Source organism: Cariama cristata, unplaced genomic scaffold (genome assembly GCF_000690535.1).
Source record: "Cariama cristata isolate BGI_N322 unplaced genomic scaffold, ASM69053v1 scaffold7784, whole genome shotgun sequence".
Lineage (NCBI taxonomy): Eukaryota > Metazoa > Chordata > Aves > Cariamiformes > Cariamidae > Cariama > Cariama cristata.
In genome coordinates this window covers 6,672-21,531 of record NW_009614603.1, presented here as the reverse complement: position 1 = coordinate 21,531, position 14,860 = coordinate 6,672, and the positions used below count along the sequence as shown (strand labels likewise).

Below are 14,860 nucleotides of genomic sequence, written 5' to 3'. Positions count from 1 at the left end.
CGAGGTAGACAACATCCACAGCTCTCCCCTCATCCACCAAGCCCGTCACCTCATTGTAGAAGACTGTCAGGTTGATTAAGCAAGGTTTTCCCCATGGTAAAACCATGCTGACTACTACCGATCACCTTGTCCTTCATGTGTTTGGAAATGCTTTCCAGGATTAGTTTTTCCATCACCTTCCCAGCAACTAAGGTGAGACTGTTTTGCCCTTTAATTCCCCAGATCTTCCTTCTTGCCCTTCTTGAAGATAGGAATGACATTTGCTCTCTTGCCGTGCTCAGGAGCTTCTGCTCTCCATGGACTTTCAGTAGACTTTTTGGCTTTGAACATTTTATTTTTTTTCTTTCCCCCCCAATGCAGGCTGACTCTGTAGACAAGAAAGGCCAGTGTGCTTTGATCCATAGTGCATTGAGAGGGCATTGTGACATCCTCGAATACTTGCTCAACGTTGTTTGGATAACTCCTTCTCAAGAACAAAATTCACTAAGAAAAAGCCAGGCACTGCAGCAAGCTCTAACAGCAGCTTCCAGTATGGGACACTGTCAGGTAGGCTGATAGTTCAGATATTTCCAAATCTGTTTGAATTTATGAGAATTGTACAACAGTGCTTGCAGCTATTTTTGAAAGAGGTTTGGAAAGCAGAACTGTTGAAACTTCTGATATTTACAGTAGCGTACTTTGTAGCAGCTGTTTTAAATGCTACAGTTAATTATCCAATAATATTATTTGCCTCAGAATTTGTTTGTATGTAATTTTCTGTCTACTTTTTCCTCTCTGTTCTTGGCAGTTGTCCTAAATATCTAGTGGTAATGATGATATTCTGTATTAGTGATCCACCCTAGCATGTTTCTACTTTAGGTTGAATTTTTTTGGGGTCATAGTGTATCAAATTGTATATTGCACATACTTGCACATGCTTAACTTTTTAACCTGATGCACATGTCAAGTTACAGACTTCAGCTTACTTCACCTTAATGTCACTTAAGACAGAAATTTGGGGTTGTATGCCTGTATATGATAAAAGAAGTGTTTGTCAGCATTACAGGATTACTCAGTAAAAGGAACATGAAATGTAAACACATAAGAAACACTCAAAATCCTTTAGATACTTAGGTAATACAAGTAGGTCTTCTGTTCATTGGGAAAATAAATCTTAACCTTGATATAAAAATAATCAGTAGGTAAAGATACTTGAATAAAGATCACATTAGGCTGATGGAATTTCCTGTGTGTGTATGTGTATATATGCCAGAAGTGGAAACGTAAAATCTCTTCAGCAAAACTGTTTCAATATTTGCAGCTTTAAAATCTATTTTTAGTTGCTAGAAGATCAAAAATCTGATCTTTAAAGTTGTTTGCATGATTCAAACATAGAAATGTCTATGTGCAATTGATTTATTATATGATATATGTCAACATTGTCTCGCAATATAGATGTGAGGATTCTGAACTACAATTAACTTGAATTAATGGATAATTCCTTAACTCTCATAAAAGTTCTTCTTTGCTATCTGCTGATTAAATGAAAGCAGTCAGCTTCTGAATATCAGCAAAATAGATCACATTAATCATAAATACTTGCTGTTATCTGAAAATGTCTATCTTTCTCTATTTTTAGAACAATAAGAAGCTTAATTCTTCTTAGCTGGAAAAAAGACCTGTGTGCTTCATGAATTTTAAATAAGTTATATTCTAACATTTCAAATTTTAGGATTTCCCATACATTGTATACAACACTTCTCATACAGCCTGAAAATACCCATATACTTTCTCCTTTCCTACCTTTGCTTTTTCCCATAGCATCCAAAACCTTTGTTAGTGTGATTCTACTCTTACCTGCTTGCTGCGGTCTCAGCGACTGCGTCCCCCATTAGAAAATCTGTTTAAAATAGCCATTAGAAGAGGTTTTAAGTTAATAACCTTTTACTAGCAGGTGGTTACAAAACATAGATTTCCTTAATAAAACGAAAACACGGCAAAAAATTTATAACTCATCTCAGGTTTAAAAATTAGCATTTAACAATGTATGCTTAAACCATTCTGTGAAGAAATTTTGTTTGTCTTAGCTGTTTTTCAATGTAAAAGGAAAAACATAGGAATCGCCGTTTTACAAGATGTATGCAAACACTCTGGGGTTTTTTCCCCTTTGTTTTAGACAATATGAAATTTCTTCGCTGAACTGGGATGCTTTATTTTTATTTTTGGTGTTGTTTGTCTTGATTATTCAGGTATATTTAGGTCACACAGGAGCTCATTAAATCATCATCATGTAAAACACCCTGAACCAGTTAACAGAAGGGCACTGGGCTTTTTTTAAAATGCTTTCAATAACATTCAGTTGTCTTCAAATCATCCTGAAAGTCATACTGAACTTACTTTGGATTATGAACAATATTAATTTTCTTCGATTCATATGCGTTCAGAGAGAAGCACTCACTTGTTTTAAATCTGTTGTGCGTTGCTGTGTCTTGTGAATGACAACTGATGTTTGTTGTGCCTGACCACATCTCTGCTAACTCTTTTTGACAGGTAGTTGGTTACATCCTGACAGTTGAAAAGGACCATGAGATAGACATCAATGAGACTGATGCCTTGTGGGGAGAAACAGGTATTGTCTTGCTCATATTTGCCCTAATTAGAGTTGCTCATTTAAGAAGTCAGAGTTGTTTGATTTTTTTAAATTCGGTTTTCTGTGATAAAAGTTATGGGAAAACACCAGTTTTAAGAATAAAGTGCAGCTTATAAGTCTAGAGTCTTTGACTTTACTAAATCTACTCATGTCTTGGTAAGTTATTTATATTAAAATTACTGTAAATTACTGTCAAATTGAAAATTGTCTGTGAAAATATAGTGCTTCAAGCTTCAGTGTAGAATTTCATAGGATTATCTGTTTGAGAATTTTTTTTTTTAATCTCATTTCTTTGCAGGAAATGCTAGACAATTGCCTCATTTATTCTATTTAGGCAATGGATGAACAGACATGCCTTTGTATGTATGGGAAATGCCAAATTTTTTTTTTAAAGACAGACTGTAAATTGTGCAGCCTGCAGCTGAAACTTTTCCTGTTTTACCATATGAGTAGCATCTCGATTTCATTGAAACAGCTGAGATTGCACAAGGAGGTGGGAAAACAGTCTCTTTTAATGATTGTCAGTAGCCTCTTCGCATACCAGAGAAGCAAATGTTCTTTATTCCTATGTGTATACAAAACTCTTGTTGCAAATCCAATGAATTCCAAAAATTTTTCTTTAGTATTTTCTTGTCAACGTTTTATTGAAATTTTTGCTTAATGTATTGGGAATGTAATCATTAAGTGCTTCGTGATGCAGTCCTAACTTGTGGTGGAGGTGAAGGTTCGAGTCCAGATAACTACGAGTGGTTCCCTGTGGCACTTCCGTGCTCTCTGAGATACAGACTAGTAAGTTTGGGTAGAGTGAGTCAAGATAGCCACAGGATTAGCATTACATGAAGCGTTACTCTTCAATTATTGAATGTAAAAAATTTATATGGAAAGGATGCTAATTTATGTGGTGCCAGAATCTTCACTTTTGCATATGTGGGTGAACTTACATTTGCATTGTACTGCATGGTTCTTTGCAGTCTTATTTTGTAAACGGGATCATGGTATGGAACTGGATAGTGATAAAACTTAGAAGTATGAGGCAGATGGAGTGAGAAGCAGTGTGTTTTGTGAGTGCCTGTTTTTAAAAGGGAGATCCATCGCACCTTGAAACAGCATAGAACACCCTCAAAGATCATTCCTTTTCATATCGTGACATGTTCAGGAAGAGCTTGTTTCCGTTCATATATTTGTACTGCTGTTATCTACTTGAATCCTAAGTTGGTTCTGCTCGTTGTGGAGGCTGTTTCAATAGCATTTTATATTATGAGTCTCTCTGAAGGAAAGACAGCTAGAGAGCATTGTTGTCGTTCCCAGTATTTTATCACATTAATGTAGCTGAAGGCCATGCTTGTATGAAGTACAGGTTCAAGGCAAGTTAAATAGCAACTTAAAGTGGAGCAGATAAAAAAGTCACGTAACGCATGATATGAGAGGATGTAGGGGTGGGAGACTTTTAAGCCTGTTTTCTAAATTTCCTTAGTTTACCTTTTTCAAAATCCACATTACTATGTCTTAATTGGAAAAGATGATCTTAGTTAAAGACATCTCTGAGATGTTTTTCCAGCCTCGTATGTTCTATATAGATTAGCTAATTTGGAGCATTACTTACTGTCTAGTAAAAGTGATAGAAAATAGCATCATTTTGCCTGCTCTCAACTTTTGCAGAGTAACATTAGGCAGATCCAAGGTGATCCTTTTGAGTAGAATAGTTATAATTCCTGAGCAGGGTTTAGTTCTGATGTTGTTTAAGTTGACTGGGGGAATTGTTTAGTCGTCTTGTACCTGGATATGGTATAGGGAGTGATGTTGCTATAATGTTAGTTATACCATGAGCTAAAATGCTGGTACTGACAGAATAAAAAATGTGAAATTTTTGGACAAGATAGTTTGTTTTGCCTTTGATGTTGATATCTATAACAGTTAATTTCCAGTTTTTCAGATCTAAACAGTTGATGTGACTGTGACATAGTGAAGTATCAGTGAGTGAAGAGTGAAAGGGTTAGATGATGTTGTTAAAAAAAAAAAAAAAAATTTACTACTTCCTGCAGTGTTTGTAATTTCGTTTACTTTCAGCATCCATTGGAATTCTTAAAAAATTACACTTTATCATGTTTGAAAATGCTAAAAAAAAAAAAAAATACTAACAAGAAATTCAATTTGACCCACTTCTTATTGGAAAATATATGGTGTTAGAATTTAGAAAATGGAGGGGCGAGTGAGTCCTTTGCTGATTCTTGCAGAACTTAGCACAGGAACCCATTTTCTAAACAGAGTTAACATTACTGATGACACTTCAACACGAACAGCAACAAAAAAAAAAAATTAATTTCAAGCTCCATTTAAAACACACAATAAGTTGATGCAAGCGAAATGGAAGAGGAGAAAAAAAATCATGATGGAGAAAATATTTTTTTCTCAAGCTTCAATGAGCATCACAGTGAAAAGCAAGGAGTATAATAAGCTTCAGTGTTACAGTACTGAGTAGAGTCACAAAATATTATCACCGAATGTGTGGAAATTACCTGCTTTCTCATAAACCATATACTGTGAACATAATATGCAGTAATTTGTATCTTATGAATGTCTAAACTAAAGATCATATCAATGGCTTTATTATTGTGCTATCTGGACACGTGCTACAATATTGTGTTAGGCTGCTCCGTCGCTGGTGTATGTAGGTGTGCGTGCAGTTGTGATACTCTGGTCTTTTCAGCCAGGGCTGAAAAGGTGTCTTCTGCAAAGTGGTAGCTATCTGTTTAAAAGTTGCAAGGTTGCTGCATTTTACATAGAGGTCAAGAGCACTCACTCTTAACAACATACACTGTTCAGCTCAAGATTTTTAAGGTGAACTAGAATGTTGATGTCTCTTGTGTACTGGAAAATGTACAGTAATCCCTTGAAGTCTAGAGCAAGGGTTAATACGCAGGAATTGGAATTATTGATTGGTAACACGCTATGTTTTTCACCATGAAGAACAGGGAAAACAAGTTTAACTAGTGCAGAATGAAGCTAAATGGTCCAAGACACAGACTTTCTGCAGAGATCTAAATAGCTGATGTTTGGTAATACATCACTGCCAGGGATCGAGTAAACAGTACTTCCGGAAAGTTAAGTTACAGCCTCCTTGTTGAATCCCAGAACTGTTACTGTCTTCACCTTTGGGAAGGGCCTGATGGAAAGTGAAGAAGTGTTCTTGTCATGAAAAAAATTATTAATGAAAAAGGAACTAGAACTGCCTCAGGGTGGTGGGTTTATCCAAAAGTTTCATAAAGATTCCTTTTAACCTACAAACTATGCACGTGATACAGTTGTTTTCTTTGAGAATCATGTTTTTGTTTACAAGACAATATGTGTGGTTTATTGACTTAACGTGACCCTGACTAATTCATTTGGGTCTGAAAATAGTTATGAAAATCTTAGAGCAACTGAGTTGAAAAAATTGCGGATTCAGTAACACTCTCATAATGTGCATGTGCCAAAAGATGTCGTAAAACAGCTAAGAGATGATGTTGATGAAAATGCTTTCTTTAGCCCTGACAGCTGCTGCAGGAAGAGGAAAACTGGAAGTCTGCGAATTACTTCTTGAACGTGGAGCAGTTGTGACAAGAACTAATAGGAGGGGGATTCCTCCACTTTTCTGTGCAGTACGGCAGGGGCACTGGCAGGTCTGACACATCTTTACAAATTAAATGGTTTCCTTTTGGAAGCGGTCCTTGATTCCTCCCATCTCTAGTCCTGTAATAAATTTATGTAAATTTTCTAATACGCATTTGCATCAACTTCAAAGGAACATGTTCAGAAGCTCACTGTAAGTTATTTAGTGATAGAAAGGATTTGAAAGTCCATCGGCTGCATGACAACCTTAGTTATAATATATCTGAAAAATAATACAGGGATGTTAAAATATTTTATTTCCTAGACCAAGAGCAGAGGCAATTTCAGATCCTGTATACTGCTTCTGTATTAATGGAGAGAGACCCTCAGAGTCAGGAGCCTTCCTCATGCTGGCCAGTCCTGTCAGGAGAAGGCCCTGAATTGCAAACAGTTAAGACCTGAGTTGTGCAGGATTTCTCAATGATTGCTCTAAATAACACCTTAGTCTTCATCTTTAAAAGTTCATGCTATTATAGCTAAAATTTAAATCTCTGATTTATGTTTAAATTGCTATTTTATGTTTCAGATTGCTAAACTTCTAGTGGAGCATGGGTCTGATGTGAATCTAAGTGACAAGCAAGGCCGAACTCCACTTATGGTGGCTTCTTGTGAAGGACATTTGAGCACTGTGGAATTTCTGCTTTCTGAAGGTAGAAAATAAATAGTGGTTCAAGGCTGCACAGCTGTACCAGAGGCTGCACCTGTGTCAGCTAGGTAATTTTGCTTATTAAACAGAATATCTCCATAACAAACTTAATTTTCATTTGCAGGTGCAACTATTTCATCTCTGGACAAAGAAGGACTGACAGCTTTGAGCTGGGCATGTCTTAAAGGCCACAAAGAAGTGGTTCGGTGTTTAGTTGAGAAAGGTGCAACAACTGATCAGACAGACAGAAACGGACGAACACCCCTAGACCTGGCAGCTTTTTATGGGGATGCTGATATTGTAAGTAGAACTAACAGTAGGAAAACTGAGTATGTATTGAATTTTCATAATACAAAACAAAGCTTAAAAAAAATGTTGCCAACCAAAATAGAAGGGAAATTTGAGGAAGTAGCCAAGATGCTTACACTGCTAGCATCTTGACTGCAGTGCAAGCGTTTACTCAGAGAAGCGTTTTCTAGATAAGGTTTTAGTACCAAGGTAGTTGTGATAGAAGTCCAGCATTTTGCTGTTAGGTTTTACAGCATGCTGTTGTACTTCATCGTGAGGGTTTTAAATCTCAATAAAAAGTAGCATTTACAATTTCTGTGTATTAGGTGGTAGCTTAAAGATTTCACTATTCTGCCTCTCCTACCAAAAATAATGTTACAAGACTTGTCTTGTTTCTTTTCACAGGTGCAGTATTTGGTAGAGAAAGGAGCAATGATTGAGCATGTTGACCACAGTGGCATGCGGCCGCTGGACAGAGCTATCGGATGTCGTAACACATCAGTAGTGGTTATGCTACTGCGAAAAGGAGCTAAACTGGGTTAGTAAAACTATCCTATACTCAAGAGAAACAAACAACTGAATATCTGCTCTGCTAGAATTACTGTGCTTTCTTTAAAGTAAATTAAATAAATAAATCTTGAAATACACACTAGATTTTTGCAGGTTTTATGGTTTGCAGATGCCCGCTCAAGAGAAATCAGTCTCGTTTCTTTTAAAGGCAGACACTCAAGACTCACTTCAGAAGTGAGGAAATGCAAGTAATTTTATTCTCTTCCTTTCTTTGTATGTTGGTGTGGAGGTTTGGAGGAGTCAGTCTTTACTTGGTTACTCTATCATGATATACTTAAAGAAGAAAATTATGCTTATGCTATTAGTGATACTTAATTCTGACACTATTATGATGTAGATTAAATAACATTCTTTTAATAAATTATAGAATCATCCATTTTTGGAAAGGGTGGGCGAAAAATATATGTCCAAATCGTGTATTAGCAGTAGGCAAGTAGATGGTGCAGATGTGTACATGATAGTTATTGAATCTGTAGTACCTTTAAATCATCATTTATTATTATTTGAGTACTAAATATAATCAAGTACGGATCCTTACTTAGGCCTGAACTTTAGCATGACTTTCATACTGTCCTATACTGGCTTTAGACCAGGAGTGAAATGAATCAGACCATTTAATATCTGGCTGCTATCTCTGGGGCAGCAGGGGGCAGGTATGGATATATATGTATTTAAAATATATGTGCACACACAAAATACCAATAACAACAATCAGTAGTTCCATGCAGCTGGCATATCTGCTGAAGTAGGATTCGACTTTCTAGTGTGAATAGACAGCAGAAAGATACTTTCTTCCCTTTTGTCAGAGATCCTTAAAATTTAACTTGCAGGAAATGCAGCATGGGCAATGGCCACCTCAAAACCCGATATTCTCCTTATTCTGCTGCAGAAACTGATGGAAGAAGGAAATATACTGTACAAAGTAGGTAGTTTTTTATTTTTTCTGATAGCAGAACGTTTTAATTGGACTTCTGTCTGAAGGTAGATTAAAGTTCTTTATACTTCCTTTTCTGTTCAAACAAGATGTGTACTTGCACATCCTCTCATGTTGGGAATGAGACCAAGAAATCTCGAGAACCCTGGGAAAGAATCATTGAAAACTCCTGTGTAAAATAAATAAATAAATGAAAATTTAAAGATGTAGAAGTACATTTTCTTTCTGTTGAGCAAGTTGCTCTGTGAACATTTGTAGTGGTCATTTGCTTAAGAGCAACTCAGAAAGTAAGGGGCTTGTTTGAAAATGCCTTGTTGAATGAAGTGACACTTAGGCATATCCTTTTCTTCAGGATAATGTTCTTTTGTGTGCTATTTAAATACATAGTAAGGAAAGCAGCAGCTCTTTTGATACATTCTTTTTACTAGTGGTGATAGATCACTCAGAAGAGAGACTGAAATGACTTTTGTAAACTGTGTTGTACACCTGTGTTATTTCACTAGTGCAGGACAGTGCTGAATGGCTTATATAAGCATCATTCAAAGTCTGTTCTAGCTACAAGACTTGTAACTTGTAGGGTTTTTTTTATAAGGGCCCTCAAATATCTGCCACCTTCTCTCTGATCTTTGTTCTATATCAAACGGCTTGGCATAGTACAGCAGAGAGACCCTTGAGACTTTGCTGTCATGAATCAGGGTGGAGCTGCTCAGATTCTCCCAAATTCTGTATAGGAGTCTCACGAATACATCGGGATCATTTATCAAGTTTATTGATCCTGAAATGGGCTTAGAGCTTTATATCCGAGCAGGTACCTTTAAGCATGGGACATCTTTCAACCTAAAGAACAGATTTTATGCTACAAAGGCAGTTCTGTCATCTCTGGGGAGCCTCTCCTGTGTCACACTTCTCTAGCGATGTGCTGAATGTGACTTGCTGGTTGTTCAGGGAGAAGGTGCCACCGTGTCACCAGCACCAATTCATTTCCTTTAGTTTCTCCTCAAGTTGCTCCACAGGTTGAACCCTGCCTGGACTCCGAGACCACAGAGTAACACAGCAGGACTTGGTACTAACGTGTTTTACAATTTGTTACAAGAGGTTGAATTCCCTGCTTGTATCTATTTTTAGAGTGCTTAATTTTATTACAGTAATTTCAATGGACTTGCTAGAGCTATGGTATGTCATTTAGTTTGTTAACCTTTTTCCAATATACTTTGATTTATTTATTTGCCAAAGTGTTTTAAATGTGTAGTTATTTTGCAGAGTAACATGTATTTGAGCGTACTCACAGTATGCAAGAATTACTTTTCAGCTCTCAGCTGAATACAGTAAGATAAACCTTACATATTTTCCTTGCCAGTTTCAGCAGTAAACTTGGACCACTTTGAGTGCTCAGATAAATAATAAAAAACACCCAATGTTTATGAAAAGAAATTAACCTGTAAAATATCCATAAAGAGAAAAATTTCTTCATCTGTCAACCAAAAGATTTGCTTTTCTTATCACACTAGGAAGATTTCAGTCTTTTTAGCCAACTGTCTCAAATCTTCAGTTCATTATGGAGATGTTCTCCAGCATCTCTTGGAGAGTCTGAGTATTTCCAGTGCAAGGGTGGATCATTCAGGTAGTCCTGAGGAACCGGTTAGCTCTCTTATTCAGCCTCTGTTAAGCAGTAGGAGAGTGACCTTTGACTACTTTAAATTCCTACGCTCAGCCACCCAACTAACCACGGCTGGGACACCTCAGTGGATCTGGCAGGAGCTGGACGATGGCATGCTGGAACGTTGGGCTGACTCTGCCTCCCGCTCCCATCCAGCCCCTTCTGTTGCCAGAGCTTATTCTGCAGCATCACCACCTGATAAAGGATACACCATTCCTGATTAAGGATATGCTCTACTAGAAGCATGTAGGCCTTTAGGGTTTTAATTAACTACATTGTCAGATATTTGACTGTTCTGGTTTAAAAAAAAAAAATTAAAAACCTGTGTCATACGTGAATTGTACATGCATGACTTTCTGGTACAAGTAGTATGTATTAATGCAAATATTATCCTGGTGACATGCCGTTAAAGGTATGAGTTTAGAAACAAGCTCACTCTAGTTCACATGCAAGTTCTCTCATTCTGTCTGTCTGTAAGTGTAATTCATACTGTATATATTTATTTTTGTAAAAATCTGGCTCTGTGTTTTCTGCTTGAAGAGCACCTGCTGGTAGGTGTCAAATATAAATGTGCTTTTTTGAAACAGTATTGCAATATTAAGAGCTTGTGAAAGCCTCTTGTTCCCTAAATTTGTAGAAAGGTAAGATGAAGGAAGCAGCACAGCGCTATCAGTATGCCTTGAGGAAGTTTCCAAGGGAAGGATTTGGAGAAGAAATGAAAGCATTCAATGAGCTGAGAGTGTCATTATACCTAAATTTATCACGATGTCGCCGAAAAACAAATGTAAGCTCTTGCTATTAATCTTTTGCCTCTCTGGCACTGGGAATCTTAGATCTATTCTGCTGCGCTATTGAGTTTGTACTTGGACATTCGGTTTTGCTATTTTAGAATCCTTTTCACTGTATCCTGATTTTGGGCTTTGTTGTGTCACCAAATGGGGACAGTTCATAAGATGAGGGCATGTTGCTGTGGGGGAATCTACTACAGCTGTTCTTATGTAAACCACTTATTCGGGAGTGATGAACTGCTGGATGTTTTTGGTACTTTTAAAAGACTACATGGAAAATGCCACCACCACTACTATTTGTTATCATACAGCATAACCTACTACCACGGCTGTATTGTATGTGGTGGTGGTTTATTTGTACCTTCACCAGTGCATCAGATGGCTGGTAAGAACCTGAATGACCATCAGAGCAAAAGCTGATTTTCTGAATATTACCTTACACTGTTCTTTCTTTTCAAAGAGTAACTTCTTAATTCCCTAGTCCTTCAAGTTGTTCTTGGCATCTGCTCCAATTTGAAGAATTTCTAAACATGGGTGTCCAGGACTTTACATAGGCAGTTCTGCTGCTGCTTTGCACAGCAGTACTAATCCTTTCCTTTCTGTGCTAGAACTACCTTTCCTGATGCCTTCCTAGATGAGACTGGTTGGTGCAATTCTTCTCTAAAAATTTCATGTACCTTATCAAAGAAAGCTCTGGACTAGTCCAATGCATTTCCTGATTTCTCTTGTTTTTCTCTAAATTCCTAGGTCTTTAACTGGCCTTTCTTCAAAATGCATTCTGAAGCCTTGCTGTCCGAGGTGCTCATTTATCCTGTTAAACATGCAGTCTCTTCTAGCATTTTAACATCTTTAGGTTGAAAATAACCATATCTTACCTGTATTAACATTGCTTTTTAGCTACCTTGGAGTCAGTTTCCCTTAGACATGAGAGACAAGGTTAGCAAGATAGATGAGGTCTGTTCTCAGTCTTTCAGAAAATACCTGCTCTTGCTAACTGATAAAGGTGACTTTCTATACTGCATAAGCTATCCGCACTTTTGAAGCGGTACCATGAATAAAGAGCATGCAGCTTGCTTTTATTGTCAATGTATAATGAGTACATTTGTTTAAATTATTAGGACTTTGGTATGGCTGAAGAGTTTGCTACCAAAGCATTGGATCTGAAACCCAAGTCTTACGAAGCCTATTATGCTAGAGCAAGAGCCAAGAGGAACAGCAGGTAGTTTCACTCTGTGCATCTGTCTGCACAGAATTTTTTAAACTTCCGAGCACTTTCAATAACTCTTTTTATTTTCCACTAGTTGTATTATATTTGGAATTTGCAAAGAAAAAGTTATTTTCCTTGTGCACTCTCCATCTGTATTAGGTCTCTCTATCAGTTAAAGCCAACCAAACCCAAAAAGCAATATTGAATACTCATTTAGGTAATACTCCTTTAGGCAGTCCAGAAAGTAACAAATTGATAGGAAGAGGGATTATTTGAAGTGTAAAAGTGAATCGGGCTGCTACTCCATGTGACGCAGCAGAACGTTGTCGGCAGTGTGCCACCAAACTCCAGCGCTGCATTATTTATTACCAGGAATAACTGGATGCTTTTATAGGACAGGATATGTTGAATCATTAGCAGTTCAAGATAAAAACAAGGGGGGAGAGGAGGAACCATCTCTTTTAAGCTGGAAAAATACCAAACTGTAGTGGTATAGTTGAAGTGTAGGGAGAGGTGTCTTTTCCAAGCAGAACAATAAATGGTCCCAAAGCAGAGTGCAGCGAGGTACCTACTCTGAAGATGACAGTAAAGGGCTTAAGAGACAAAGCGTCAGTTCCTAGCGTTACCAGCAGACTTCTGCTGCCTTCCTGAAAAAGCTGTTACGATACAAAGGGAAGGGTTTAAGGCTGGGTCTGCACTTTCACCATAGGAAAGAATTTCCTGGGTTGGAGAACATCCAATTCTTATATTGTCACCACCTGCAGCAGGAGATGACAAATCAGAGTATTTCGTTGAAAGTGCTGGAGGTGGATTAGCAGTAGGCAATGCTGAGACTGAGATTTGCCCCAGGATTTTATTAGGTTTACTTTTTTTTTTTTTTTCCTGAACAGAAAGCTACTTGCTGCTCTTGCTGACTTACGTGAAGCCACACAGCTGTGTCCTAGCAATCAAGAGATAAAACGTCTCCTGGCTCGAGTAGAAGAGGAATGCAAACAGTTCCAGAGAACACAGCAACAGAAGCATCAGTCTTCACAGCTGCTGCAGCAAATTAGCAACTCTGATAATGAGGAGGAGGGCATTATACAAGGTGTGAATGAGAATTTTAATCATCAAGACAGGGAAGACGAACTGCCACACCCTGATGAATCCGTTTCCGCTCCACAAAGGCTGCAGTGTTCCTTAGCTGCTTCATCATACAGCAGGACCCTTCAGGAAGGTGTTCAGCAGAAAGCTAGATCTGTGTCCCCTGAAAGCAGAACAGGCAGTAAATACCTGAGAGAGCCAGGCTTGATCGTGCAGCCAACAAAGCAGGCACAGATTGTAAAAACTAATCAGCACCTGAGCTCCGTCCAGCCCGGATCAAAAATGGGAAGCAGTCAATGTAATACGAAGACACAGCCATCTTTTCAGCATCTTCCCCAAAGTCCCTTGCCAGTCCGGCACTCTAGAATTCAGCACTTCGATGGGACAAGGACATTATCATCCGGAGGTGTTTCCACAGGTCCTAGTGCTGATCTGTACAATGAGAAGTTTATGTCTGGCCAGTGTTCCCACTCACAGCATAATGAGAATCTCTCTTCTCATTTGTTTGCAAATAAGTCTAAAACCACCGACAGGTTAACAGCCCCTACTGAAATGAATTTCAGTGAAGCAAGGCAGCAAAGTCCTGTAACCAGTGGCATCTCTTCTATTTCTCCATCCAGTAGTATGATTCTTGCCAGCTCAACCAGCAGCTTAACTTCAGCCGGTAGTTTTTCAGATAGTATTAAGGGGCTCGGCCCGGATGTACGACTCAAGGAGAATAATGTTAATCAAGTTCAGGGAACCATTGCTGAACACAGACCTCGCAATACCCCATTTATGGGGATCACAGATAAGACTGCAAGGTTTCAGCAGCAAAACACTCAATCCAGTCGCACGCGGCACACTCAGACATCGGATGGATTATCAACAAATGTTGCTTCTGGGGGCGTTCAGGCCTCACATTTCGAGCAGTTCTCAGTCAAACACTACCAAACTAAAATTTCCTCTACTGGTGCTGCCCCAGGAGATAGCAACCAGAATGGTATGCAAGCTAAAGAACGCGAGGAGCTTAAGTGCCAACTATCTACCCACTGCCAAGACCACAGAGCACCTAAACAGGCTTCGCATTTACACCCAGATGCTGTAGCAAAACCGCAGTCTCTCATCAATAAGGAAGGCCACCTGGGTCATGTCATGTCTGCAAAACCAAAGCGATCATTCATTGAATCAAATGTATAAATATTATTTTGTGTCTTTATAGGGTTGTAAAACTTAGCTCCTAACATCATGGGGGCTTACTTCTGTACAAAATAGTGATTGGCTGGTCACGCGTGAGTCTGAGTAAGCAGTCCACCTTGGCCAGTACTTAATGGGCTACAACCACTTCGAACTGTTCCACCACCACAGGACAGTTACAGTAACTGGAATAGCGAATTTGTGTAGAAAGAGTCAATTAGGATCATCAGCCCA

General features: G+C 38.3%; 1 protein-coding gene across 1 annotated transcript in view; it reads left to right on the top strand.

The window, feature by feature from the left end:
* Positions 1 to 14,629, top strand: part of TANC1 (tetratricopeptide repeat, ankyrin repeat and coiled-coil containing 1) — a 48,138-nt gene extending 33,509 nt beyond the window's left edge. Inside the window, exons 15-24 of the mRNA XM_009699476.1 lie at positions 361 to 546; positions 2,530 to 2,608; positions 6,155 to 6,288; positions 6,804 to 6,927; positions 7,048 to 7,223; positions 7,617 to 7,749; positions 8,612 to 8,703; positions 11,010 to 11,156; positions 12,279 to 12,379; positions 13,258 to 14,629. Of these exons, the coding sequence (XP_009697778.1) occupies positions 361 to 546; positions 2,530 to 2,608; positions 6,155 to 6,288; positions 6,804 to 6,927; positions 7,048 to 7,223; positions 7,617 to 7,749; positions 8,612 to 8,703; positions 11,010 to 11,156; positions 12,279 to 12,379; positions 13,258 to 14,629 (2,544 nt within the window). The remainder of the gene's footprint in view (positions 1 to 360; positions 547 to 2,529; positions 2,609 to 6,154; positions 6,289 to 6,803; positions 6,928 to 7,047; positions 7,224 to 7,616; positions 7,750 to 8,611; positions 8,704 to 11,009; positions 11,157 to 12,278; positions 12,380 to 13,257) is intronic.
* Positions 14,630 to 14,860: the final 231 nt, after the last annotated feature.